The sequence below is a fragment of the Littorina saxatilis genome, linkage group LG3 (assembly GCF_037325665.1).
Source record: "Littorina saxatilis isolate snail1 linkage group LG3, US_GU_Lsax_2.0, whole genome shotgun sequence".
NCBI classification, from domain to species: Eukaryota; Metazoa; Mollusca; class Gastropoda; order Littorinimorpha; family Littorinidae; genus Littorina; species Littorina saxatilis.
Window position 1 is genome coordinate 43981718 of NC_090247.1, and position 27727 is coordinate 44009444.

At 40.5% G+C, this 27727-nt stretch overlaps 2 protein-coding genes across 11 annotated transcripts in view; one reads left to right on the forward strand and one right to left on the reverse strand.

The window, feature by feature from the left end:
* The first annotated feature begins 12 nt into the window (after positions 1–12).
* Positions 13–24788, forward strand: LOC138962455 (translocation protein SEC63 homolog). Its single transcript, XM_070334274.1, has 19 exons — positions 13–169; positions 3169–3268; positions 3773–3887; positions 4350–4465; positions 5706–5767; positions 6219–6277; positions 7176–7226; positions 7787–7895; positions 8390–8484; positions 8847–8982; positions 9169–9261; positions 11430–11575; positions 12430–12577; positions 12879–13072; positions 13685–13843; positions 18445–18798; positions 19379–19477; positions 19883–19990; positions 20416–24788. Exons 1-19 carry the CDS (start codon positions 46–48, stop codon positions 20557–20559), a joined length of 2412 nt encoding a protein of 803 aa, XP_070190375.1. The 5' UTR covers positions 13–45; the 3' UTR covers positions 20560–24788.
* The window catches only part of LOC138962456 (CCR4-NOT transcription complex subunit 2-like), a 39082-nt gene continuing 35827 nt past the window's right edge, over positions 24473–27727 (reverse strand). For all 10 annotated transcript variants that reach the window (XM_070334278.1, XM_070334282.1, XM_070334284.1 and 7 more), the window contains one exon: positions 24473–27684. In XM_070334278.1, the coding sequence (XP_070190379.1) occupies positions 27444–27684 (241 nt within the window). In that variant the 3' untranslated portion in view covers positions 24473–27443. The remainder of the gene's footprint in view (positions 27685–27727) is intronic.

Here is a 27727-nt window from a genome sequence, read left to right on the forward strand (position 1 = left end):
CGTGCGCGAGAAAAACCGAGAAGTAGACGTAGCAATCGTTCCAGCATGGCTGGCATGCAGTTTGAGTACGATGAGGAAGGAGGGACGTTCTTCTATTTCCTCCTTTCCTTTTGGGCCCTGGTGTTATTTCCTGCAACATACTTCTGCTGGCCGAGAGCTAAAGAATCAGGTACAAGACACTATCACTTGGAACATTTGATTTCAAGTTATGTTGATTGAGGCAGATGGAGGTTGGGCGTCTCTCGCGTTTGGTTTTGATGTGGCACTGGTACTGGTAGATGTCATTATTACTATAGTTTATACTCAGAAACACTGCCAGCAATATTGAACTCTTTGACATGATCTGGCTGTAAGGACGGTCGTCTGGCATTCCCCTATGGGAGTGACGGTCACAAGTCGAGTAAACATTTGTAGACTTCCACTCACAGTCACAGGCACTGAATCGCAGTTGTCACGTCATGACTATGTAAAGTCTACGTAGCTGTCACACACACACACAGACATGTATATATATACACACACACACACAGAGCAATACCCACACAAGCTATAGGCAGACAACTGATAGTCTCATCAAGAGGACAGACCTTGTAGTATTTGGCATAATGATAAACATGTTCTTAGTCAGGTCTTAGTTCCACTTCCAGCTGAATGATACATGGAATGAAGACCAAACATGTTACCCTATCGCATAGTCCCATTTGTGTTTTTTCTTCATGCTTAACTCCAAGAAATATCGACCTTCCAAGAATTTCTGATCAAATGCTAACAATTAAACATCAAGTCAGTGTCTTGAAAACATAACTAGTGTCTGCTTAGGCCTAAAAAAAAATAGGTGTGGTTACGGTAACCCGACCTACCCTATTTTTAGGGGCCGACCCTATAACTTTTTATTACATTTCAATCAATCAATCAATATGAGGCTTATATCGTGCGTATTCCGTGGGTACAGTTCTAAGCGCAGGGATTTTTTAAAAAATTTTATTTTTGTATTTTATGCAATTTATATCGCGCACATATTCAAGGCGCAGGGATTTATTTATGCCGTGTGAGATGGAATTTTTTTTTTTACACAATACATCGCGCATTCACATCGGCCAGCAGATCGCAGCCATTTCGACGCATATCCTACTTTTCACGGCCTATTATTCCAAGTCACACGGGTATTGTGGTGGACATTTTTATCTATGCCTATACAATTTTGCCAGGAAAGACCCTTTTGTCCATCGTGGGATCTTTAACGTGCACACCCCAATGTAGTGTCCAAAAAACCCCACAAAAACCAAGAAAACGAGTGCAGAAAACGCAATGAAAGCGAAAGTGCCCCAGTCGCACACTTATTTCCCTGTCAAGTAGGTTTAATTTGTACACATTAGAAAAAAAAGTGATTCCTACCCTTTTTTTTGTGCTATGTTACCGTAACCACACCTATTTTTTTTTTTTGTCTTACTGCTAGCTGGAGAACGACCCAAAACCCTTATGATTTTACTTTAGATAGTCACTAAATTAGATGTAGATTTGACACAGATTCAACCTAATTTTTAATATCTTTTAGATAGTTTGTGTTCTTTGTTGTCTTAGTTGACCTGACTCTTCGAACCGAAGATCTAGCCTTGAGGAAACACTGGAATTTCATTGTTACTGTTAGTAATGTTACTAAATGTACTAATACTATTCCCAAATCACACAATGAAGAGATATTATTGTGGTCTTTTGAGGCACAGGATGCAAGTTTGTCACTGCAAAAATAATGTGGAAGAAAATGTACACATGTTGAAAATATCATGTGTACATCATATCATAATGATAATATTATTGATATTGATAAACATTTTAATTTTGAATATATCATATAGATATATATATATACTAGATGAATACCCGCTTCGCCGGGTAGCCGGCTTCGCCGGGAAGAAGTACTTAGAGCCGAACGCCGGCTTCGCCGGGTCCGAACAATGGACCCGCCAAGCTTAGGTCCCTCCCAGATTCGTGGAATGGGAACAGTACGAAAATGATTCAGTGGCCATAATGCCATTCCTGACCATATCGAGTCCCATCCTTGTCGACGAATGTAACCGTGTTAATCACCTTTGGAGGCGAACTCCACTCAAACAGGATTGAGCAATTTAGAGCTTATCTCCAAGCCCTTTTGAACTGTTATGGCTTCTCAAAGGAAGGCCAGTACATACAAATACACAAAAGTCGCCAGACCACATCACAAACAGAACTGAACAATCCACAGGTGTTGCCCACATAGAGAGAGACACACACACACACACACACAAACACAGAGAAGCCGTATATATAGAGAGATAGATGACAGTGTATTTTTCGCGTGACTATAAATTGATTCGACCTTTGCACTTTTACAGTGAGGATAATTTACGGGTCCAATTTACGTTCTGGACACTGCGGTGACCTTCTAAAAATAGTAACAGAACGCCGGGAATATCTGAAGATGCCCCCTCATACTATAGTGCACCATACGAAGGAAGGGAGGTAAACGCTGAAAACATGGAGAAGATAAGGAAGAGTTACTGGGAATGGTGAAATGAACAGAAAAACCAAAATCGGTTCAGCGCTGCGCGCTGAGAGCACGTGTTGAAATATCTCATCGATGATATTGTGTCCGGGGTGTAGCTGAATACGGTGTCCAAATTTGAAAAAGATCCACCGAGAACTTGGGCTTTGGTGTGTCGGTATGGGGGCCCGGGTAGGTGAGGTGGAACCAAAATCGGTTCAGCGCTGCGCGCTGAGAGCACGTGTTGAAATATCGACCAGGTTGTGTCCTGTCCCGGGTGTACCTGAATATGCCCACCAAATTTGAAGCAGATCCATCGAGAACTTTGGCCGTGCATCGCGCACAACCACACACACACACACACACACAGACAGACAGACACTAGTCGTATATATATATATAGATATATATAGTTAACAAGTGAGTGCCAGCTATGTGCATGTATGAACATATTGTGTGTGATGGGGTGGGAGTTGGGGAGAGTGGGAATGTTTCTGTTCCTTTTTGGTTTGGCAAAAGAATTACATTTATTGATGTATTGAACCTGGAACTGGAAGTTATACTTTCTTGAATTTAATTTGAAGGTAGTTCAAAAACTTTTTCAGTTCTGGAACATATCTGCAGACCCTATTCTTTGTATTTTGCAGATGATAGCTCCAAAAAGAAGGGCGAGTGTAACTGTGAGCCATGTCTCAAGAAAAATCTTATCCGCGAAAAACAGGAAACATCTGTCAAACCAGCAGTCATGTAAGTATAAAAAAAAAATTCATGTTGTATTGATTTGCAGTGTTAACTAATGCTCTAGGGTACTTTACTTTTCTTGCATGACAATTTATACTTTATAGCACTTTCTTGGGAACACAAAACTGTCAAAAGTGAAGGACTCAATATTTTCAACATTTGTTTTAACTTTAAGCCTGCTTCTGTCTGTATTTTGATGTTGAGTGTCTTACTTCCAGTTCAAGCTTTAACCTGAAGGAATCGGGATGAGGGACTGCTAGCACACCTGCTACCTGTATAATTATACTCATTTGGGCTAAGTTTAGCATGAGGACAAAATATTGTGAGAAGTCATCCATTTCAGGTGAAATTCAAAGGACATGGAAGAGGCGATTGTTTGCTTGGTTTGATCAGTAGCAGTTCTCATACAAGATGTTGATCTGTTGTAAAAGAATAATTGCTCATATCTGTGAACTTTTTAAAGTTTTGTTGTTCATATTTTTGCTTAGATATTTATTTTTATTCTTGCAGAAAACTCATATTGGTGATTGGCTGGGTGATCTTTTTCCTGCTGGCATACAAGGTGTCCATGATTCAGCTTGATTATGTGGAGTATGATCCTTTTGGTGAGCTGGAAATTGACAGGGTAAGTCGACTGCTTTCCTCAATTTGCTTCTCATTTTAATGTCGATTTATTTAAATCTGAAATTGTGCAGTAAAACAGTAGTATTATTATTACATGCATGCACAGACTGTCACTGAGATACGTGTACTTCAAATCAAGATGGACAGATCTTAAGTCATAATATGCAACTATTATTTGCCAGCATAAATCCATGGTTGTTGGTTCAGTCCGCATTTCTCATGGTGATATTCACTGAATTATGCTCACGTGCCGCACTGATTGCACAAAGAATAGTTGTGTTGCCATGCAAAATAAGTCATTTTGTGTCATCCCTATCTTGCTTTCCGTGAACTGAAAGTTCTTAATAGACTGATGAGACTTTCTTGACTTATTCCTGTAGACTCCCTGTGGAGCATAGGGCCGCGATGAGACTTTCTAGTAAATGCTAAACATGCTTGATACCTGTGTGTTGTTGATTTGCAGGGAGCCAGTACTAGAGAGATTCGTCGGGCCTACAAAAAACTCAGCTTGATCTATCACCCTGACAAGGAAACAGGAGATGAAAAACGTTTCATGAGGATTGCCAAAGCCTATGCCGCGTGAGTGACTAAGTCAGGCATTCGGTTAATTCATTGTGGCAGAAGGCTTTGATTTGTGAGACGGAGATGGAGCTACTTTAGAGGTGCCAGTAGCTGACATTTTGTAAATGAGCTTCTTGCAGACCTGTTTACACTCACTATTTTGGAGTAATTTATTACTATTTTTTGAGTCACTTGAGAAAAAGTGACTCTATGTAATCGGTCAGTGTTAGTCTGTCCGGCCGGCCGGCCGTCCGTAGACACCACCTTAACGTTGGACTTTTCTCGGAAACTATCAAAGCGATCGGGCTCATATTTTGTTTAGTCGTGACCTCCAATGACCTCTACACTTTAACGATGGTTTCGTTGACCTTTGACCTTTTTCAAGGTCACAGGTCAGCGTCAAAGGAAAAATTAGACATTTTATATCTTTGACAAAGTTCATCGGATGTGATTGAAACTTTGTAGGATTATTCTTTACATCAAAGTATTTACATCTGTAGCCTTTTACGAACGTTATCAGAAAAACAAGGGAGATAACTAGCCTTTTCTGTTCGGCAACACACAACTTAACGTTGGGCTTTTCTCGGAAACTATAAAAGTGACCGGGCTCAAATTTTATGTGAACGTGACTCATTGTGTTGTGAATAGCAATTTCTTCCTGTCCATCTGATGCCTCAGAGTCATATAATATTCAGAACTGCGAAAGTGACTCGATCGAGCGTTTGCTCTTCTTGTTTTATTTTGGGGGGAAAATACTCCATTTCAGTTCAGACTACGATTTTCAAATGTGCTTCAACTAAAATTTTTGCTACTAATGTTGTTGTTTGTAACCACTGGGTTACTATTTTGGTCATCAGATTCCTATTTTTTGACTTGACCATTACACTTGTCAAGTTTTGGGGGTAAACAGGTCTGTTCTTCTGTTTAATATATATCTTTTGGTTTGAGATGCTCTTAGTCTTACATTTAAATCAAACTTTTTCCTGGCTGATTTCTTGTGTTCTGTGGACTTTTTTGTCTGTATTATGTGATCTTTGATAGTAATACGACCTGAGTGAAGATTGGAACTGGCCTTTAAGCTGCAGTTTCTGTGTACAAACCTTAGCAACCTCCTGGTTCATTTTGTAAAGGGCTTTCTGATTGCCCAAGCATAGATACACTTTATTTGTAGACTCAGTGAAACTTTTCAATGATTGTAATTAGACTAAATGTAGCATTGTAACAGGTTTATAATGTTTGTTTGTTTTCTTGCTTGCAGGCTGACAGATGAGGAGTCACGGAAAAACTGGGAAGAGTTTGGAAACCCTGATGGCCCTGAAGGTACTTTTTATTTTCCTATTCTTTGTCTGTTTGAATGCTCAGTTGTTGACTGTTGTTTTATTTATTTTATTTTTGTATGTGAAGGTGGTTGGGGGAGGCACGTTTGATAGCAAATGTCATCTTCAAGTACTAGAAACCAGATCATAATTTGGTCAAACAATTACCCGTTCTTTTCTTATTTAGTCTTTGGCCTGCAATGTTACACTTACAGTCTGAGAAACCACAGTGATTTTAAAATTGCATAAGCTTGTGCAAATAAAAAAGAAACAATCTATGCCTAGCTAAATTTCAACCACTGTCTGGTATTTTTAGAAAAGCCACACTGATAAAATAAATCTGGATGACAATTCACATGTTTTTTATATTATAGGTAAGTAACTGTTGCTAATGTTTGAGTAAAGAAGAAAATAATGTTCACTTTAAAAAGACAACATTTTGAATTTTTTTCCAGCCACCAGATTTGGAATAGCTCTGCCTAAATGGATCGTGGAAAGGGAAAACTCCATGTGGGTAAGTGGTCATCTGTCTAATATTTTATGCTGTGTTTCTTGGGATTTTTTTCTTCTCCAAGAAGCACAACCCCTTCACATTAAAGGTGGTCGTGTACATTTTTGCTTTTTTAAAAATAATCTTATGGTTAGATTTCGCTAAAAAGTTATGTCAGATGATGAATGAACAATGGGGAAAAAAGTTATAGAAAAAAAATATGTAAAAAAAGATTTTATTTTTGGGTAGCGTGACTCACGCTTCCAATATTTTGTTTTCTGTTTGCTGAGAACACGTGCTTTGCCTAAAAATACTGACCAATCAAATTCATGTCACTATGCTTATAGCCACGCCCAAACAAGTGCAGCAACAGTTTGACACTGGAGCGCTGTCCACGCTTTTTTTTAAACGCACGAAATGCACGGGATTTGAGAGGAGTTTTGCGCTTGGCATTTTCCAAATAAGGATATCCTACTATGAGTACTACGCTGGAATACTACAATGAATTTTCAAACGGCTACACTGGCTTCGTCTTTCCTGATCGAAAGGGGGTGTATTGTTGATATTTGTAGATAATAGACTCTGCATTTTAATGGTCAAATGGCGATTTCGGTATAAAAATGTAGACAAGGACCTTTAATGTTGATTGCTACATAATTTTACAGATAGATACTAAAGTTATCGTATCTGTTGATGCTGATTTTATTAACATTCAGAAAGATACCAGTGAATAAGGTTTTAATTCATAATGACTGAAATGCACCCTGGATTAATAGATAACAACTTCAGTTTTTTTCTATGTGATTATGGATAGGTAATTCTCAGATGTAAGTGTGCAGAGTTAAGCTGTGAATAAATTTGTGTTGTATAGTTTGTTGTTAGAAGAAAAAGATTGGTGATTTAGTTTTATCATCTTTTTCAGGTGCTTGCAGTGTATGGGCTGGTCTTCATGATCATTCTTCCGGTCGTTGTTGTAAGTGAACTACAGCAGTCCCTCTCATGAACGGACACCCTTGGGCCATAGCAAAACTGTCCGTACATTGCAGTACACTCACACAGAGACACACAAACAACAGGATTGAGTCTATGCTAACCACTTCTTGTGGCTACTAGATAATAACAACAAACTCCTAATTTTTCTTTAAACGTTCTGTAAAAAATGATTTGTATGAATGGTGTTGAAAAGAAGAGATAAAATAAATCCTCAAGGCAGTGAACGCACTCACCATGTACTGACATACGAAAGCAGCCACACAAACACAGCACAGAGGCACCTGTGCAGATGCTTTGCGAAAATAAGCTTTAAAACCAGTTTGAATAAAAAGCAGCAGATAGAGCTGCATGTCATAATCATGTAATTTATTTTCTTCTTGTCTGGCTTTATTGACTGCATGCCGATCTTGTGGCAGTGACTTTTCACTCTTCAGTCAGATGCACTGATGTGTGAATGTGATTGAAAAAAAATGCTGTGGCTGAGTTTGACCAGCACAAATAGACAATACGGTCATGCTTGGCTTTGCTTGGTGTCGACAGGGTGTGTGGTGGTACCGTTCCATCAAGTTCAGCAGTGACCAGGTGTTGTTGGACACCACACGTCTCTACTACTACTTCATCAACAAGACGCCCAACATGATCCTCAAACGTCAGTGCACCAACACTCTTCTTGCTTGACTTTGTTATCTTTCTATTCTTGTCTTGTCATAATTGTGGGTTGCCTTGCAAATAGAGCAAGGGTGTTGCTAGGATTGATTCACACAGCAGCAAAGTTGCAAGGGTTTACTTTTTTTGGCAAATTTGCTGATGTAGTAATCAAAGGTTTGACAATTTTCAGAAGGTTTAAGCAGACTTTAGTGATATCTTTCCTCATTTGTTTTGTTGTTTCTGCAACGCCAACCAATATCCATACACAGATTCTTTTCCCTCGTTATTTTTACCATACAGCATGCCTTTTCAATATATTTGTTTTATATTGGAAGTTGTTACTGGGGAGAACTTTGTTTGAGGGAAGGTATGATGTCAAACAAGGTCATATAAATGTAGTGTTACTGTTCTACAGATCGATAAATCTGTTGGGAATGTGCACGAATGTAAGTCACTAAGTGGTTTATTGTTATATTGGTTTTGTGTGTTGTCCAGGTGCGGTGATGATCCTGGCCGCATCGTGTGAGTTTGATCGCATGCACAATGCTGAGGTGCAGGACAGGCCAAGTGACAATGAAGAACTACCACAGGTTGGTTATGTTTCTGTTTTTGTGTTATAAATACAACACACCAAATCTGGGCCGGGATGGACACAAGTCAATTTTATGTGCAGACTCGGCGACGGTATCCATGTCCCACCACGTATTACCCCTGTGGCGCGTAAAAGATCTCGGGTCATTCTGCTAGAAGTGCAGGTGGCTGATTACACCTTAACATGCACACACCTGGACGGCGCAACTCTGTTGCTGCAAGCTTTCTACTGGAGAAAGCAGCCTGAATTTTCCAGTGATGGGACAATCAAGTTATGAAAAATTAAAATGCATTGTGCGCTTTTTGTATATATACATGTATATGACTTGAGATGCAAGGTGTACATTTTTGCTTTGTGCAGTTGATCAAGATCCTGGGCAACGTGCAGGAGAAGAACCGTGAGCGGCCTCTCTGTTTTCCCTACAGCGTCAAGACTCGCGTCCTGCTTCATTCCCACTTCCAGCGACTGAAGCTCAACGAAGCCACGCTGGGAGCAGGTTAGTCTCAAAGATTTTATTATTTTTTACTGAAGATGTGAAAGAGTCAGATTTACAACATAGACTTCTATACATCACAGTGAATGACAGACAATTGGCATTAAAAATCAACAGTAGAACAATTTTCCCATCTTGTTCTCACATGGCAATTTTGACAATTTGTGTTTGTTTTTTGTTTTTTTACAGATCAGACGTACATTCTGAAGAAGTGTCCTTACCTGGTCAACGAAATGATCAACATCTGCGCTAGTCTTGTGGCCATGGCCATGTCTGGAAGAGGTGAGGCTCTTACACTTTGTTTCTTGTCTTTGTGCGATAAATAGGTCATGGGAACTTTCTTGAGCAGTTGCTTTTTGTTTGGACTACTGGATGGTGATCTCGTCTGCTAATCAATGAATGGCAGAAATAGTTCTGTCAGAGTTTGCATTGGCTGTGAACAAGTTTTTTCCCCTTGAAACTGTGAGGCAAACATACCTGGCTGCTGGAGGGAAGTAGAGGGAAGTGATTTTAGCACTAGTGAATAGTGAGTTCTGATGTGCTTATTTTTGAAAGAAAAGACATGACAAGCTGACCTTGCATAACATATGCATTGGAGCTCATTATTCTCTGTGATGCTAACTGATCAGCGGCATGTGTCTTCTTCTGCGTTCGTGGGCTGAAACTCCCACGTACACTCGTGTTTTTTGCACGAGTGGAATTTTACGTGTATGACCGTTTTTACCCCGCCATTAACACTTTCGTGACGGGACACTGATAAATCAGTAACCGCGCTGACACGCCCATGGACGGGACGCGCATTTTTCAGTACCAGTCATACAAGGTACAAGACTCGTGATTGCTTCCCGGTTTTTGAAGATTGCAATAAATTGAGTTGTTTCCCTTGATACACGTGGTTTTCTCTTCCGGCTTGATCAAATTAGTGCAGATTTGCGTGGTGTTTTCGAACAAAAAAAATGAATCGAAGGCGAGCCTTGTCACGGGAGGAGGTTCTCCGGATATTGGATCTTGAGGATCCTGTAGATCATGATACATCGTGTCGTTTTAGCCTCAAGAAAGCGATAATAGCAGTGATATTGAGGAAGAAACAGTCCCGTTGTTGCTAGTACGAGTCGGCAACTACACGTGGTAGGGGGTGATACTGCTAGACGAACATGTATCTCGGAATCGTGCAGGAGCTATGGGGGCGTGGCAGCACTGATAACAATGGATGGCTGGAGCCTTCAAATCCTTTTGGAATTGTTCATAGGTGTACAGTTGGTACTTTGTTGTGAAAATGTGACTTATATTCAATATGGATTACCTAGACATCATTTGGTGAGTGTTACAGTTTTGTTTCATTTGAGTCGGGATGCTGTGAGTGAATGCGTGATTTGCTTGTTTTTTTCTTTGTACTGTCTCCTTATTTCTGTGTACAATGTTAACAATATTTCAGCTAATTCATAGGTTTTACACCTTGTTTGGTTATAACATTATTTATAATACTTTCTGTTAAAAAATAACTTTTAAAAAAAGCAGTGGAAAATAAAACACACACAAAAAAACGTTAAAAAACACAAATTATCCCCCTTTCACCCCCCTTTCACCCCCCTTTGCTAAAACAAATCGCGTGACAAACTTATAAATAGCACGACTGAACTGGGCATCCATTTTTGAATTAGTACACAAAATTTGGTGGTGATTGGACTTAATTCAAGCTTGCTAGACAGATTTCTTTACAGTTACTGATTTTTGGGAAGTTTCTTGGTGGCAAGCTTGGGCAGGCAGGACGTTAACGCCGTGGCAGTGCTAGTCACAATAGTGTTAAGGCAGCCATACGCCGCTTTCGGAGGAAGCATGCTGGATATTTTCGTGTTTCTATAACCCACCGAACTCTGACATGGATTACAGGATGTTTTCCGTGCGCACTTGGTCTTGTGCTTGCGTGTACACACGAAGAGGGATAAGCCACTAGCAGGTCTGCACATAAGTTGACCTGGGAGATCGGAAAAATCTCCACACTTAACCCACCAGGCGACCGCGACCGGGATTCGAGCCCTCGACCTTCCGATTAAGAGGCCGATGTCTTACCACCCCGCCACAGCGCCCGTCCTCGCGGCATGTGTTTGCCTCATTGTTTTAAAGGGGTGCAACTCTTCCTCACCCTATGAATACCCCAACATTGTCAATTATCTCTGTTTCCAGGACCACTGTCTAGTCATGATTTATACTGAAATGTTGATGCTGAAATGTTTGTGCTGAAAAAGATGTCATTGAAGGATATTGTAGGCTTGGAATTAGCAGCAGGAGCTGAATAATGTGTGCTTCTGAAGGCTCTGAAAGTTAGAGACATTGCTGTAAAATATAGAAATTGCATCAGTGGTAACTTGTTGATGTACTCACTCATGTTTTTGAATTTCCAATCCTGTTGAAGGGCTTGCGTGAAGATTGTAAGTATGTATGTGTTTCAGTTCACCAGCCACCCCGTCTAGAGACGATTGAGAACCTGATGAAGCTGAGCCAGATGATGGTACAGGCGCTGGACGAGAGAGGCAGTCCCTTGCAGCAGCTGCCCCACATCAATCCAGAGATGCTGCGATACTTCTGCACACGCAAGGTAGGGCTGCTTTTCCCAGTGATTGCTCTTGATGGATAGAGTGACTGGTGGGTCGTCGAACAGAGGATTGGACACGCATGTCATTTATTGTGCTTCGTAGTGTTTTGAAATAAAGCCTTTCTGCGTGGCTTTGGTATGCTGCGATACTTCGCCGTTCGCGTGGTGAGGCCTGCCCTTAACAGTGTTTGCTTTTGATGGATAGAGGGATGGTTTAGTGAAAGGCGGATGGACAGCCAGTCATGTAATTTTCTGTGCTTTGCCTGGCCATGACGGAAGTACAGCTGGACAAGTGTACATTTTGGTCGCCTTTGAATTGATCTTGCCCGCTTCTGACATACCTCAGATACCTTCTAATATGAGAGAGTCGGAATTAAACAAAGGAAGGGGGGGCGGGGATGTAGCTCAGTCGGTAGCGCGCTGGATTTGTATCCAGTTGGCCGCTGTCAGCGTGAGTTCGTCCCCACATTCGGCGAGAGATTTATTTCTCAGAGTTAACTTTGTGTGCAGACTCTCCTCGGTGTCCGAACACCCCCGTGTGTACACGCAAGCACAAGACCAAGTGCGCACGAAAAAGATCCTGTAATCCATGTCAGAGTTCGGTGGGTTATAGAAACACGAAAATACCCAGCATGCTTCCTCCGTAAACGGCGTATGGCTGCCTAAATGGCGGGGTAAAAAACGGTCAGACACGTAAAATTCCACTCGTGCAAAAAAAAACACGAGTGTACGTGGGAGTTTCAGCCCACGAACGAACAAAGGAAGGTGCCTATGCATGAAAACAAATGGAAAGCAAACTGGACAACCAAAAGAAAAGGCATTCAAAGTTCCTGTTTATGTGTTTGATTTTCCCACAGCGTAACATTCGTCACCTGCGTGAATTTGCGGAGATGAAGGATGAGGACCGGCGCCAGATGCTGCGCAGTCTGGGAGACGGGGAGTACCAAGACATCATGCAGGTCTGCGGCACCATGCCCAACGTCCACATGGACATCCGCTCCGAAGGTACAACACCGTATTAAAATGAACTGTGGCTCAGTGAATCTTAATTACAGCACAGTGGTTTCAACCCAATCTTAATGACTACTAAAATGACAGAAAACAGTTCAGATTTTTGTCAATGAGCCCCACTCTGCAGAGGAATCTGTGGGGAACTGTAGATGACCTGCTCTGAACTTATGGACACACAAATGCTGAATTCTGCGAAAGAAGAATTTTAAACTGTGGGTGTATCAGCTTGAACATAGTATGATGCCTTTCAGTGTGTTGTTGTTTCATGGTCTGCTGTGTTGATGTCATTTTGCAGTGCTGGACGAAGAAGACTCAACAATCACTGTGGGCTCCATTGTCACGGTAACTATCAACTTGATTCGCAAAGAGATGTCCGAGCTGTTCAACAACGAGATCCCAGCCATGGAGCAGATTGACGAGGACGATAACATTCTCCATGGAAATGGCGATGAAGATGCCGATGAAGATGAAGAGAACGATGAGAGACAGGTGCTGTGAATGATACTCATGGTTTAACTTAGCTGTAGAACCTTTGAGTTTTTTAAGATTGTCATGGGAGTGTTGTTCACAGGCCTTGGTCTTCGGTCACTGACGCATACTTTAATGATCTGACAGTGCTGATCGACCGTCTGAGAGTTTGGACGTGTAGGTTTTCTGGCCATCAATTTTCCTACCAAGCAGATAAAGCCATTTAGACATGTACATAATTTCAATCCAGGTCCAAGTGGCCAGTTGCGCTCTGAGTCTGGGAACAACACTGTAATGGGTTTACATGGGTTTACATGACTTTTCTCAGTTTGTTTGGAAGTATGTACACATGTTAACATAAAGAGAGGGTGGTTTGTGAAATGTTACGTCACATACAAATTGTGGACAGATGGTGAAGATTTGAACCAGGGAATTTCCACTTCCAATATTTACCCAAGCAGCTGTCTTCCAACTCTCAATTGAGCCAACCGTGGTCCAACAGTCATTCCTGTATTCACAGCATTGTGTTTTCATTGACTTGCAGGGTGGTGGGGCGGGCGGAGAGGCCAAACCCAAGACGTGGGACAGCAGTCATTCCTGTATTCACAGCATTGTGTTTTCATTGACTTGCAGGGTGGTGGGGCGGGCGGAGAGGCCAAACCCAAGACGTGGGACAAGCCGAAGAAAGGCAAGAAGAAAGCGGGAAAGGCCAAGAAAAAAGGCAAGCAGCCCTACCAGTGGAAAGCTGTCGCACAAGCCAAAATCGACAAAGAGAATGCTGCAGCAGCTGCCGTAAGTAACACTAAGTGGAAGAAAGGATGGAATGTTTCCAGGAAATTACAATGTTCATTGTTGCGTTGTAGTGTCTAAGTCCATGTTGTCATGATGGCATTACAAAAAGAAGTAACTGGTATGTGTGTGTGTATGGGCGTGTGTGTGTATGTATGAATGTTGCTGGCAGATCTATACATGTATGGCATGTGCACATGTATACACAAGTATTCACCAACTCACTTCTGCATGTGTACACTGTTCATGGATATGCCAAAGTATCCTATTGCTTCTCTGCCATTCTTGAAGCCAGTCATCAAACTACGATCCTTGTACTCTTCAGAACTGTGTTTGGTAGCACATGTATAATTATGTGTTGTCACAGTCTCTTTAAGGGCAGACCGGGTAGGCAAAATGAGTTATTTTTGGTCTCATACACCTTTTTGGGGTTGTTGCATTTTTCACACCTTTGAACATCCTGGAATGCATTCAATAATCTGCTTTTGTCATTTTAGACATGTATTCATGTAAATAAAACCATTTTCAAACCGATGTTTTGTTGTTTTTGTCTGTGTTTTATCAAAAAAATCGAAAAAATGGTCAACTTTGGATACTCCGTGCTGGTAAATGTGCGCACATGACATGACCCTTCGCTGTTCAAACTGTGTGGAAATTTCCGTTCTTCAAGATGACGTCATCACCGTTGGGGAATTTCCGTTGACATAGGCACAAAGAGAGAGAATCCGTTCCAACCGAAACCCCGGAATTAATATATGCAAATATATGTAGGTCAAAGGCATTTGGCGCAAGCGCAGTAGACAACTTATCAGTCCCCCGGTGTCAACAAATCCATGACGTTTTCACCGATTCAGCAGCATTTTTCAAAGTTTTGAGCTGCGGAGAACAACCCTAACATTGGAAATGTTCGGCATAGTGGCAAGAAATATCAGAGAAAGATGAACCAGCAGCAGCGAACAGTAGAAGGAAGTAACAACACTCCGAAATGAACCAACATGATCGTATTTAAGCAGACGACATTCTCAGATTCTTGACTCGACGAGGTGGGTTTTGCTTCTTTCTCTTTTCGATCTTGTTTGTTTGACAACGTGATTTATTGCACATCGTTATGTTGTTGTTGTTGTAAGAATGTGTTAGGGTTTGCAGGTAAATGATAAACAGTTTGTGTCTGAAGTATTTTGCGGGTTTCTTGATCCAATTTACTGACCATGCCGCCGCCGCATCCCTCCCCCCCCCCCCCCCCCCCCCCTCCCTCCCTCGATCATCTCTGTGATATCGTCTTCACAACCCCTATTTTATTGTTCTTCGCTGGCCAGTCCTTGAGAGCTTACTATGGTGTAACATGTCATCAGTATTCTTTGTCTGGGGTCAAACTGAGAAGCAGCATCTGAGCGATGTACGACTGACACAGTTTCTGTTTCTGGTCATTGACCGTAGGAAAATAAGTACCCTACTAGAGAGCGTTCTCTAATTCTAAAGGATTGGTTTACACCAGCATGGCTGACCAACCTATCATTGACAGCAATATTGTTGTCAAATCTTTTCCATTAACTAAGGAATAAAAAAAATAGATCCAATTTACTTCACCAAAGAAAAAAAAAGAGTTAAACTAAAGGACTGGGGATGCAACTCATGAATCAAAAGCATAAAGATCACCTGCAAACAGTGCTAGGTTTAGGAAATCTGAAAATGTATACACACACACAGAACACACACACACACACACAAAACAGACAACAGACAAGAAACAAGCAAATACATAGCAAGTGTAATGAAATAAATTAATTTTAAAAGAAAAATATGAAAAGAAAGAAAGAAAGAAAGAAAATAATTCAGCTAGTTTCAGTATTAGTTCCTGTGTGTATGTGATTGTGTGGTTACTCAAATCCCATAGTAAACTTGACATGTACATTTTGTGATAGGGGCCAATTAATGAATGTCTTTTGTGTGTGTGTGTGTGTGTGTGTTCGTCAACCGACATATGTGGGTACGAGCCGCTGAGGTGGTTGTAAGAAAACCCGCCTGGTTCAGTGGTTGGGGGCTGATGGGGATTTCTGATTTACCAGCCTAGCCAAAAAGTTGAGGTACACCCCATGTAACATGGTCATTTGCAAAATAAAGTACAAGCACTTGTTGACGTTTATATTGAGTCTTAAAATTTGCAGCTTATTACAAACAAAAACCATGGACAGTTGTATCAAATATTAAATCAGTGTTTGTGTATTTATTAGGTTGGAGCAAGGGGAGAGCCAGTCCTCCTGTGGTGGCAGTGAGAAGAAAGATTGACCTGATGGAAAAGTTTGCTAAACCGGAACTACCCTCTTCCACAGCAGAAACATCAGCTTTGCCATCTTCTGACCAACCATAAGAAGATACAGATACTTTGCCATCTTCTGACCCATCACAAGCAGATATGGATACTGGTACTGTGCAACGTCACTCCGCTGACATGTGTTGGGCTTTTGTCAACATTGATCAGCTCAATCTATTGCTGAAAGGTTTATATCCTGTACTGAATGCTTGTCTGATAGCAGTCTGATTATGAAAGAAGGTGATGCATCAGCCCAAGGATTTGCACAGGCCCTGCATCTGGAGTGCATATGAGTGTCCATTCAAGTCTGCAGTTGTTTACTCTTCTCCCGGTGTTTGCAACGCTTCGGGTGGTAAAGTTGCATTTTAAATAATCCGCGTATGACCATGTTGGTACATGGAAAGGGACATTCAGCTTTACAGAAATTTGCTGCAGTGTTAGGATTGAGCACAGAAATACTGTAATTAAAATGTTGCAACTTTTGAATGGCTTGATAGCTTTGTTCCATTTGTGTATATATAATTATGTAATGTTGTTGATGATTTGTGAAGCATCATTTCTATGCAATGGAATAAGAAATCAGTGCATCCGTTGGGTTTTTATGAGTCTGACAGTTTGGTTCTGATCAATATTTTCATATCAGCACAAACACAGATAATTGACTTTTTTAATGTTTTCATATGATTTTTTTTTAAATCAAAAAAATCTGATAATTTGATTATCAAATCATTTCCCCTTCATAGTTAAAGTGTTATTCTGGTTAAAAAAAAAACACCCCATTAATTCAAGCTCTACTGTGGAACTAGTTTACCGGGGTACTAGTGAGACTCTTTTACATGCTGTTTTCTCTACATGTAATTTGAGACAAAATGTGGTAATTAAAATGTTGTAACTTTTGAATGGCAAGATGGATTTGTTCCAATTTTGTATATGTTGTTTATGATTTGTGAAGCACCATTTCTGTGCATGGAATAAGAATACAGTGGATTCCTTGTGTTTTTATGAGTCCGACAGTTTCGTTTTGATTCATATCTGCACTAACATAGATGAGTTTTCAAATGATTTTTTTTAAAAAGTCTGGATAATTTGATCGTCAAATCATTTCCCCATCATAGTAAAGTGGTTATTCTTATAAAAACATATCAATTCAGGCTGCACTGTGCTACTAGTTTGAGGTACTGGTTGGAATCTTTCAAATGCTGTTTTCTCTGAATGTAATTTTCAGACAAACATCTGTAATTAAAATGTTGCAACTTTTGAATGGCTTGATGGATTTGTTTCATTTTTGTGTATGTTGTTTATGATTTGTAAAGCGTCAGTTTTGTGTATGGAATAAGAGTTAAGTGCATTGGTTGGGTTTTTATGAGTCTGACAGTTTGGTTCTGATTCATGTTTTCATATCGGTACAAACAAAGATGGCTGTTTTCATATGATGTATATAAAAAAAATCCTGATAATTTGATTGTCAAATCCTTTTCCCTACATAGTAAAGTGGTCATTCTGATAAAAACATATGAATTCAGGGTGCACTGTGCTACTGGTTTTTTTATGTACTGGTTCAAATCTTTAAAATGCTGTTTTCTCTGAATGTAATTTTCAGACAAAACGCTACAATTAAAATGTTGCAACTTTTGAAAGGCTTGATGGATTTGTTCAGTTTTTGTATATGTTGTTTATGAGTTGTACAGCATCAGTTCTGTGTATGGAATAAGAGTTCAGTGCATTGGTTGGGTTTTTATGAGTCTGACAGTTAGGATTTCATGTATTTTTCTTATCAGAACTGAACCGGTAACTGAAAATGCTAAATTAAAATAATATATTGCTTAGAAATGCTTTTCGATACACAGAATTATTAAACACACACATATTGCTGCAAAGAAGAAAAATTGGATCAAAACATGCACTGGTTCACAAACTGCAACATTTTAAAATAAGCACATTTTATAACGTTTTTCTCACATTTTGGTGAATAAAACCCCCAAAAATTGCTTTTCACTCAAAATTTAAAATGGTTTCCCTTAATTAGGTTATTCTGCTTGCAAAAATCAAACAAGCAGCAAGCTGTTTCCAAAATAAAAAAAAAAAGTGCTTGCCTACCCTGTCCCCCCTTAAACAGAAAAAGGTACAACTATTACGTTTTTTTCATATTTTTTCTCGATTTTTTCCTTCCTTTAGTCGGTGAAATAGATAGTAATTTTATTAAATTTTATGTTTTAGGTTACGGTTTCTCTCCTTTTGTTTTGTTTTTTCCTTACTTAAAGTAATTATATTTTATTTCATTTTTTATGCACAGAAAACGACGACAGAAGGAGGGAAAGGGAAAACAGGAGGTGCCTCAGCAGCTGCAGCGTCGGCGGCTGAGAGCGAGGACCATGAGGAAGAGGAAGCGGCCACAGAGTCTGGCGAAGACAACAACGTGTCCGACGAAGAGCAGGAGGGGGAGAGCAACAGCGGTGCAGGGGACGCCGGTGCTGGTGCCGGTGCTGTGGAGACTGTGGACGAGCCGGCAGAGAAGACGAAGGAGAAGGGGGAGGACGAGGATGAGGACGAGGACTGGGACACGTTCAAAATGGAGTCCAAGAAAGAGAACTCGCTGGACACCAAGAAGAAAGAGAGCCACAGAGTTCACTGCCCCTTCTTCCCTGCAGTAAGTTTTGCAGAATATGTGTTCAAACGTGTAGAGTTGTGCATACCAGCACACACACATCATACACACACACTATGAACCCAAAACTGGCCAATGAAAAGAGATAGCAGTTTTTGGCACATACACGCATGCACTGGTGCATATGCGCGCACACAGATGTGCACACGCCAACATTGAGCCTGAAACTGGCCAACAGAAAGAAGTTTCAATATTAAGCACATGTACACCCCACAAGCACACTGACATTTCATTAGGTATACACACAATCACACACTTAAACGCACACACACATTTCAGAACTTGAATGACTATCCAAGAATACTTGTCTCTGTTTGAGCAAAGACACTGCTTCCTGCTTCAACTAAACATCACTTTAAGTAAGAGAAATGCATTCTTCCATTTTCCAGCAGGAATTGGTTGTCAGCGATATTTTATACTACGTGCAAAGTATGCAAGTTTGCAATATAAAATTGTAAGGTTGAAGTTTACTAACTGGATTGCAGTATAGTCTGTATATTTCCTGTAACTTTGCCTTTCTGGACAGTTGTGTTTGATGTTGTCTTCACTTTTTTCCTCACAGGATAAGCAGGAAGCGTGGTGGCTGTATGTGGCGGACAAGAAACGACATTTGCTCATCACAGCTCCCGTCCATGTTTGTAGTCTCAAGGAGGAAGAAGAGGTGAGTGAGTGGTTGTGTGTTTGGTTTGACTGAGTAAATGGTACAACAGCCATTTTTATAAACTTTTGTTTTCATAGCTGTGCAGAGAGTAACTTGCAATGGTGTGGAACAAGTAATGATCTTTAGGAGAAGGTACGTTGTAGTGAGATGGAGTATGAAGGAACAGGTTATAGCGTCGTGTCTGTTGACATGTGGCTCCTGTGTCAGAGACGAAAGAAGATTGTGTGTTGACATGTGGCGCCTGTGTCAGAGACGAAAGAAGATTGTGTGTTGACATGTGGCGCCTGTGTCAGAGACGAAAGAAGATTGTGTGTGTGTTCGCGTGTGTGTTTTGTGCGCGCAAGTATGTATCTATGTAAGTGAGTGTGTGTTGTTTATTTCATGGTGTTTACCTTGTCCTCACAGGTGAAACTGAAGTTCTCAGCACCATCCAAACCTGGCGTCTACCACTACACAGTGGTCATGAGATCCGACTCTTACTACTCAGACTTTGACCAGCAACACAATATCAAGGTACGTAATGCTTGAGTGTTTGTAGAAGACTGGGGGAAGGGGTGAGTGAGGGAAAAGAAGGGAGGGGGATAGGGGGAAGAAGGTGAAGATAGGAAGGAGAAAGGCTGTCGGATGAACGCAGGCTGTGGCTCGCATTTATGCAGGTAGCTATACATTTGAACAGGTGAACATACTTTTGCATGTTTTGTCAAAGTTATGATGTATTATGTCGGGCGTATAAGAGTCTTGTTGGTTGATTTGTGAGTCTGTTCTTGATTTCATGCAGTTGGGAGGGGGGGGGGGGGGGGGGGTTGTTACCCCTTTCAAGACCACACAGCTTTCAAATGCATAATTTGTATGCAATCTGCTAGAGGTTGCTGCCAAGAACTTAAAAAAGCATGTTCATGTTGATAAGAAAACCACAGTTTCTTTCTTGCTGTGTGCAGCTTGACGTGAAAGAGGCCAAGATCGTCAAGGACCACCCGCAGTGGGACATCAGCGATGATGAAGAGGACAAAGCCAACAACGATGACGAATCGGAGGAGGAAGAAGACTCCGACTACAGCTCAGAGGACGATGGATCCGACTAGTCACGATCATTTGTGCAATCATTTTAGGTGTGTGAGAATCCTTTTCTTCTCCGTTTGAAGACTCACAGTTTGTTGGTGCTTACCACAGCTGCAGAAACTTGTCGTTGAAGTAATGTATCGGTGGGGGAGAAGCGTATTTTGTCAATCGTCTGAAAATAACTTATGTCTTAGATCTCTGATGTGTTTTATCCCAATAAAGATCGTTAAATAAGGATGCAATTGTGGTCATGGAAATCTACTGTACACAACAACAACAGACAAAACTGTGGTTCAAATTGTTGATGATTAAAAGAGGTTCTGCAAAGACCTATTCGTTGCTACACAATTGCAGAATGAACTTATTGTTTTTAATTTTCCGTCAACTCTTTGTGAAAGCCATGCAAAAACACGTCAAAGAGCTTGTGTGCAAGATTGTTCCTGTAGGATGATCCTCATACTTCAGACTGTCATATTCTGTATTGTGCACAGTTCCTACATCAAAAGTCAGGTTTGTCATCTTCATCCTGTGCTTCATTTATCTATTAGCAAGATGAGTCATTAGACAAGTCTGCATCTCTTCTTATTATTTTGTGTTATTTAATTCTGGGCATTTTGAAAGCTTGAGAAGTCATCCATTAGCTGCCGAAATCTTTTAACAATAATTGCTCTTCTTTGTACATAGAAAGACACATACTGAAAGATTTCTGATAATATGACAGCTGTTAATATACCCCAGAATTAATCATTTGAAGTGTATGCACTTGACTTGCTAAGCTCTGCTGCTCTCTATGGAAAAAATTTTTGGGGGTGATTTTTTCCACCTGAGAAGGGATTTGAAATGAGAAACCTCCCTTTTACCATTTAAAACAAACAAAATCTTTTAATGCATAAGAGAAACAAAACATAAACATATTTATAAATACATTGCATTTCGATCTTTCAAAACTTTTATCTTTGCTGCCATATTTTCTGAAGAAATTTGTCTCACGGATTCTATGAATATGCATTGTCTTTGGTCAACCCAGTTTGATTCAGTAATTGCCTTGTATATACCGTATCCGGTTGCACAGTAAAAGAATTGTTTGTTCAGCAGTGTATGAAGTTATCTTTCATTTGGTGAGAGCGCATTGTTTTGTGTTGTGAAAAAATGATGGGCACACGATATTTTGGCCAAAATGTATGTTGATTGTGTTTGATTTATAGGAGGTCTGAAGTGTACCGTTCTTCTGTATCATGAATTGCCATGAGCATCAAAATGACGGTACAGTGGTGCCTGTGATGAAAGGACACCCTTAGCACAGCCAAGAGTCCTGACACTGCAGGTGGCCTTTCATGAGGGGGACTTTGGTTAGGGTAGTAGAGGAAGGGTCAGTGCAAAATGTCCTTTATTGGGAGGTGTTCTCTTATCAGAGGAGCCTTATGTTACAACAACCACTGTACACATTTCCTCTGCCTCTTGACTGTAGGGTGTAGGCAGGGATTGCGTTGGCTGGAAATTTGCAGTGTATTACTGGAAACACTGAGAAAAATGTCCGGAAATGAAATCTGCATTTGGTTTAATAATTTTTAACATATTGTTGCTGACAAATATATAATTGGTGAAAATAAAACCTGCAAATGAAATCTGCATTTGGTTTAATAATTTTTAACATATTGTTGCTGACAAATATATAATTGGTGAAAATAAAACCTGCAAATGAAATCTGTAATTGGTCTGATAATTTTCAACAAATTATTCCGGACAATTATAATGTTATCACCATGGTTTAGGTTTGGTTTGACTATAATGATGTGTTTCTGTGAGAACCAAGTCATGTGATTGTGAAGAAACACCGGTTTTGTTATTGGTTTGCGCGATCACTGGTGTACATAATGTAGCCCCAGGCTCCCACGGATGTGAATTGGCGTGTGCACCACCATGAACCTCCACTCCTATGCATGAATGGGGGAGGGGGGCACAGTGAGCTGGGGGATTGGGTTTACAAATAACGATGAAGGAGGAAAAATGAGGCAAAGATTTTCTTTCAAAATGTCTTCAGCTTTTTGATGTGTCCATTGTGTTGATTTTGATTGATTGATTGATTGATGGGAGGGACTGACTGACTAGGTGTGCTGTGAGAAATGTCACTATTGAGTGAGAATGCCAGAGTCTGCGATGAGCGAGGAGGTGCTACAAAATGCTAATTGAATGAATGTTCCTGAAGGCTGGAACTGCTTGAAATGATTGTGTGTGTGCATGTGTGTCTTTCACCTTCAGACTTATATGGATATTTTTTTATTCACTCTCGTACAGGTCTTTTATTTACTCTTGAGAATATGTGCGCATGAAAGTTTTGTTGTATAAAAAGGCGTGCCAAGGGTCTTCTTGATGTGCATTGCATGAGAAACACAGCTTACTTTTTATTGTCTGTACTTTGGTGGAGGTGTTTATTTTCAGACTGGTGAGAGAGATACTGCTGAATGGCATAGTACATTTACTAAACTATTTTTGATTGGAATGTGCCAGATGTATGTTATCAGAGTGTTTGTTAAGAAATAAGTGTTGCTTTGGTCGGTCATGTGTGAAACTTAAGTGGTTGTTTGTTTGGGATGTGTGCGTCTGTAAGAGTGCATTTGAAAATGAATATTTTTGGTCTTGGTAAATTGCCTACTGATGGATGAATTTTTTTTTGTCGTACCATCTGCATGACAGAGACATTGAAGATAAGACGATCAAGAGATTTGTGTAGTTGTCTTTATTTATTTTTTCCAAATTGATTTCTTTATTTTTATTCTATTTCTGTCTTGGTCCATGATTTTTCATGGTAGGCATCAAAAGCATCGGCACACTTTTTTCTTTGGGGCATTATTTTATGGCCATTGTAGTGTGACATTATAATTTATTTTGCCACTTTGTGGATTCATGCTGAAGTTCCTACCACCAAAAGAACATAGCAAACCCAATTTGGATACATGATTTGTTATTTGCACAAATGATTGCTGTCAGTCAGCGTATGCAGTTGCAGCACAGAACAATATTCTTCAAGTGTAGATGGCGACCAACATGAGATACAGGGTGCTGACCCCAAATCAAAACAGTTCTTGGCATTTGAGGTATTTGCGTGATTTGTCAGTTTTTCTTTTTAGTAAGTTTGTATTGAAATATTTTTTGTGTGTGTCTTATTACAAAAAGTGTTTGTGCTAATTCTTTTGTTGTTGTTCATTGTATTATTTAAGATTACTGTATAATTGTGGCTATATATCAGGCTTTTTGTTGTACTTTTTTGTTTCCTTTACATATTTGGCCCTGGCATAGCCAAGGGAACATCCAGGATGATGATCTTTTTCCATCACTGTTCAAAAATACACTACTGGTAAAAAAAAATCCACACTAAATGTGGTTTCAACTAGTTGCTAACTATTGTTTGACTTGTTTCACAGATGGTTTTTTTGCCTTGATATTCAATAAGCAGTGGGCATTAGTTAGTTTGCAGCTGCATTGAAATATATTTGTTGGGGTAAAGCCAAAAGGGCATTTTTGGGAGAACCCCCCGCGGGTTAGGGGGAAGAATTTACCTGATGCTCCCCAGCATGTCGTAAGAGGCGACTAACGGATTCTGTTTCTCCTTTTACCCTTGTGAAGTGTTTCTTGTATAGAATATAGTCAATGTTTGTAAAGATTTTAGTCAAGCAGTATGTAAGAAATGTTAAATCCTTTGTACTGGAAACTTGCATTCTCCCAGTAAGGTAATATATTGTACTACGTTGCAAGCCCCTGGAGCAATTTTTTGATTAGTGCTTTTGTGAACAAGAAACAATTAACAAGTGGCTCTATCCCATCTCCCCCCCTTTCCCCGTCGCGATATAACCTTCGTGGTTGAAAACAACGTTAAACACCAAATAAAGAAAGAAAGAAAGATTTTTGGGAAAAACAAAATTTGGTCAATATATACGGTGGTACCTAAGATGAACATTGTTTACCTCCCCTTGGGACCAACAAAAAGTGTCCCTGCATCGCAGGTGGCCTTTTGTGACGCAAATGTTATGGGAAAATAGACAACGGGTGTCAATTGGAAGGGCTTTCCGTGGCAGGTATGGTACCACTCAATGAAGGGTTGTAAACTGTGTATTTATATTCAATCATGCTTTCTCAAAGCTGTTGCTGTACAAAGGCTGTGGAAGGATGTGATGAATGGTACTGCAATAGAATTAAACTTTCCTGTGGTGTGAGATGAGTGTTACTGCAATAAAATTCAACTGTCTGAAAGAAACTCTGCTACTGTTTTGATGTTCAAGAAATTGCAAGGCAGAAAGTTGTAGTTGGAAAGACATGGACCAGACTGCAATAAAATTCAACTGTCTGAAAGAAACGCTGCTACTGTTTTGATGTTCAAGAACTTGCAAGGCAGAAAGTTGTGGTTGGAAAGACATGGACCAGCTGGTGACGTTTGCATCTTCATTGGTGTGAATAGTTGGAGTGGTTGCATATAGTCTGTGACATTATTTGCTGTCTTTTGCTGTGTCGACTAATAAGATTTTGTGTGTACCTTTTCTACTTTCTTTCGCTGTGTCTACTAGTCAGTGTTTCTTCTACCTTTTCTTTCGCTGTGTCTACTAGTCAGTGTTTCTTCTACCTTTTCTTTCGCTGTGTCTACTAGTCAGTGTTTCTTGTAACTTTTTCCGTTTTCTTTCGCTGTGTCTACTAGTCAGTGTTTCTTCTACCTTTTTCCGTTTTCTTTCGCTGTGTCTACTAGTCAGTGTTTCTTCTACCTTTTCTTTCGCTGTGTCTACTAGTCAGTGTTTCTACCTTTGGATCCTTCTGACAAACTGGCCAGCTCAGCATACTAACTTAGATCATCCCAAACAGTCGATCACTGATACGTCGATTCATACAAACACACACAACATGAACTCAACAATGGCAACACCGAAAAGTTGTCATGATTTGAATTTTACTTAATATTTTCATTATATGCTCTTTCTTTAATTGTTTCACCATTTACATCCTCACACACAGTCCCGTTTGCATAGCCCAACACACTGACACACAACTAATGCACACTTGCCCAGAAACAGGTCCACAAACACTCACCCGCACACAGCTTGCTTACCCTGTCATAACATCTCTTACAGAACAGTGAATGGCGGTGAAACTGTGTGCAACATGGGAAACAACTCAAAGTTCCGCCATTTTCAAGGAACATGACCAACAATGTGTACAGAAAGCACAGGTTTCATGTGTGTCACGTTCTGAGTGTCCATGTACCTTGGTTACCCAGGATTACAATCAAGAGATCTAATAATAATTTTAAAAATCATAGTTTTGCGTTTTTATCCATTTTTGGCTAAAACAATAACTTGAAAATTGCACTGACTAAGCACAGGACTGTTTCAACTTTCATTACATGTCAGTTAATGATTAGCTTTAGCGCTGATCTGCAGTTAAAGCAATGCATCCAACATTCAGAGATGGCAAAACAAATATTGCATTCCATGTTACAAAGACCTTATTTTGCCAAATGTAACTGTTTGTCTGGACCATTCAGGTAGCACTCTAAGCTTACCACAGTCTCCCTCTTCTAATGATTATTTACCATCCTCAGTTTTGATAAAAAGACATCATAAAAAAACACACAGAAGTGTTTTGTGTAAAGCACTAGACAGACGCAGGTTCTACTCTATAACTTCATCCCTCACCCACAGCCTTCCTTACAGGGAACAATGTGACACACACACAAAAATTGTTTAGACCACATAATTGTATGATTGGTGTACTGTAACACAGTGTTGCACACAGTTTTCCCTTACAATCACCTTCTGTTTCATTGCACGTCTGTGAAGCAAGTAACACTCCCGATCGATCATAACAACAATGTACAGATCTGCACATACCGGACTACAGCCTATACAATAACAGAGAGGAAAACAGCGAAGCACACCTTATCACACCCAAGGAAAAAAATAGCAGCAACACTTTCACTTGTTTACTCACAGGCCCAGTGGCATTTCTCACTCTTTCCCCACAACCGAGGCCTGTTTGAACATTGACAGCAGCCAGACACAACTCAACACTCTTAAAACTCACCTCAGTTACACAAACACATCTTCTCTCTCTCCTCCCCCCCCCCCCCCCCCCCCCCCCTTGAAACACAGCGGTCATACTACATACACAGAGAAACAAATCATACCCCTCCACAACAACATGCACACGCGCACACACACACGCGCAAGGAGACCGATTTCTGGACAGCTATGCATCGAGTGGTGGCAGCATGAGCGGCACACTCACTGGACTTTCTCTCATACATCTCTGACACTCTCGCTGAGACCAGTTGAAACTGATGACTCACCATAAAAATCTCTACAACGCACCTAACACATAAGGGTGAAAAACAAAGTTTGATCACTGAGCAGACATGACAGCAAATGCAAGGTTCTCCTATAACTAGTTTCAGGCATTGTCTTGTTTTCTACAATGTTGAGTAGGGATTTGGCTCTTCGAAAGTGAACATTTTAAACATACCTGAACAGTTTGAAGAGTCTTGTATCAGCACCAAACTTACTATCTTACAATAAAATGTCAATGACAACGGGTCTATCTGAAATGCTTCCAATCAAAAAACATGTCTTTTGTTTCCTTGCATCATTTCCCCCCTCATTTACCTTAAAAGACATAACATAAAAATACATAAATTGCTTGTGTGCTGTGTCTTGCGATAAAGTTCAGCAGCCTTTTTCAACCTTCGTGAAGTAATCATTACTTTCAAGGGATGTAAAACTTAATCAAGAAGGGGAAAAACAAGTTCTTGCCACCTCTAATAAGAAGCCTACACGTGTCGCCTCTGTCTGCATGGCGTTAACCTATGATGTCGATGAAGAAAAGAGAAAGCAGAGATGTGGGAGATGAAAGTAGGGCACAGACGTGGCTAGTGGGTGGGCGCTGCCGGCATGTTGGGGTTGTGATGAAGCGTCTGAGGTAATGACGGCCGGTCTTCCAACTTGTCGTACTCCAGGTGAAACTCCTTGGCCACTTTCCGCCAGTTGTTGGCGTCGAAGAAGTAGTAGGTGCCCCGCTCAGAGTTGTTGGTCTTGTGAACTGGCTCCATGCCCGGTGCCCGCGTCATCCACACCCTCTCCTCCTTGTGGTACCGCCAGTCACGGTTGTATCTAAAACAGAAGCAGAGTTTGCTGCATAAAGCCTACCAATAAC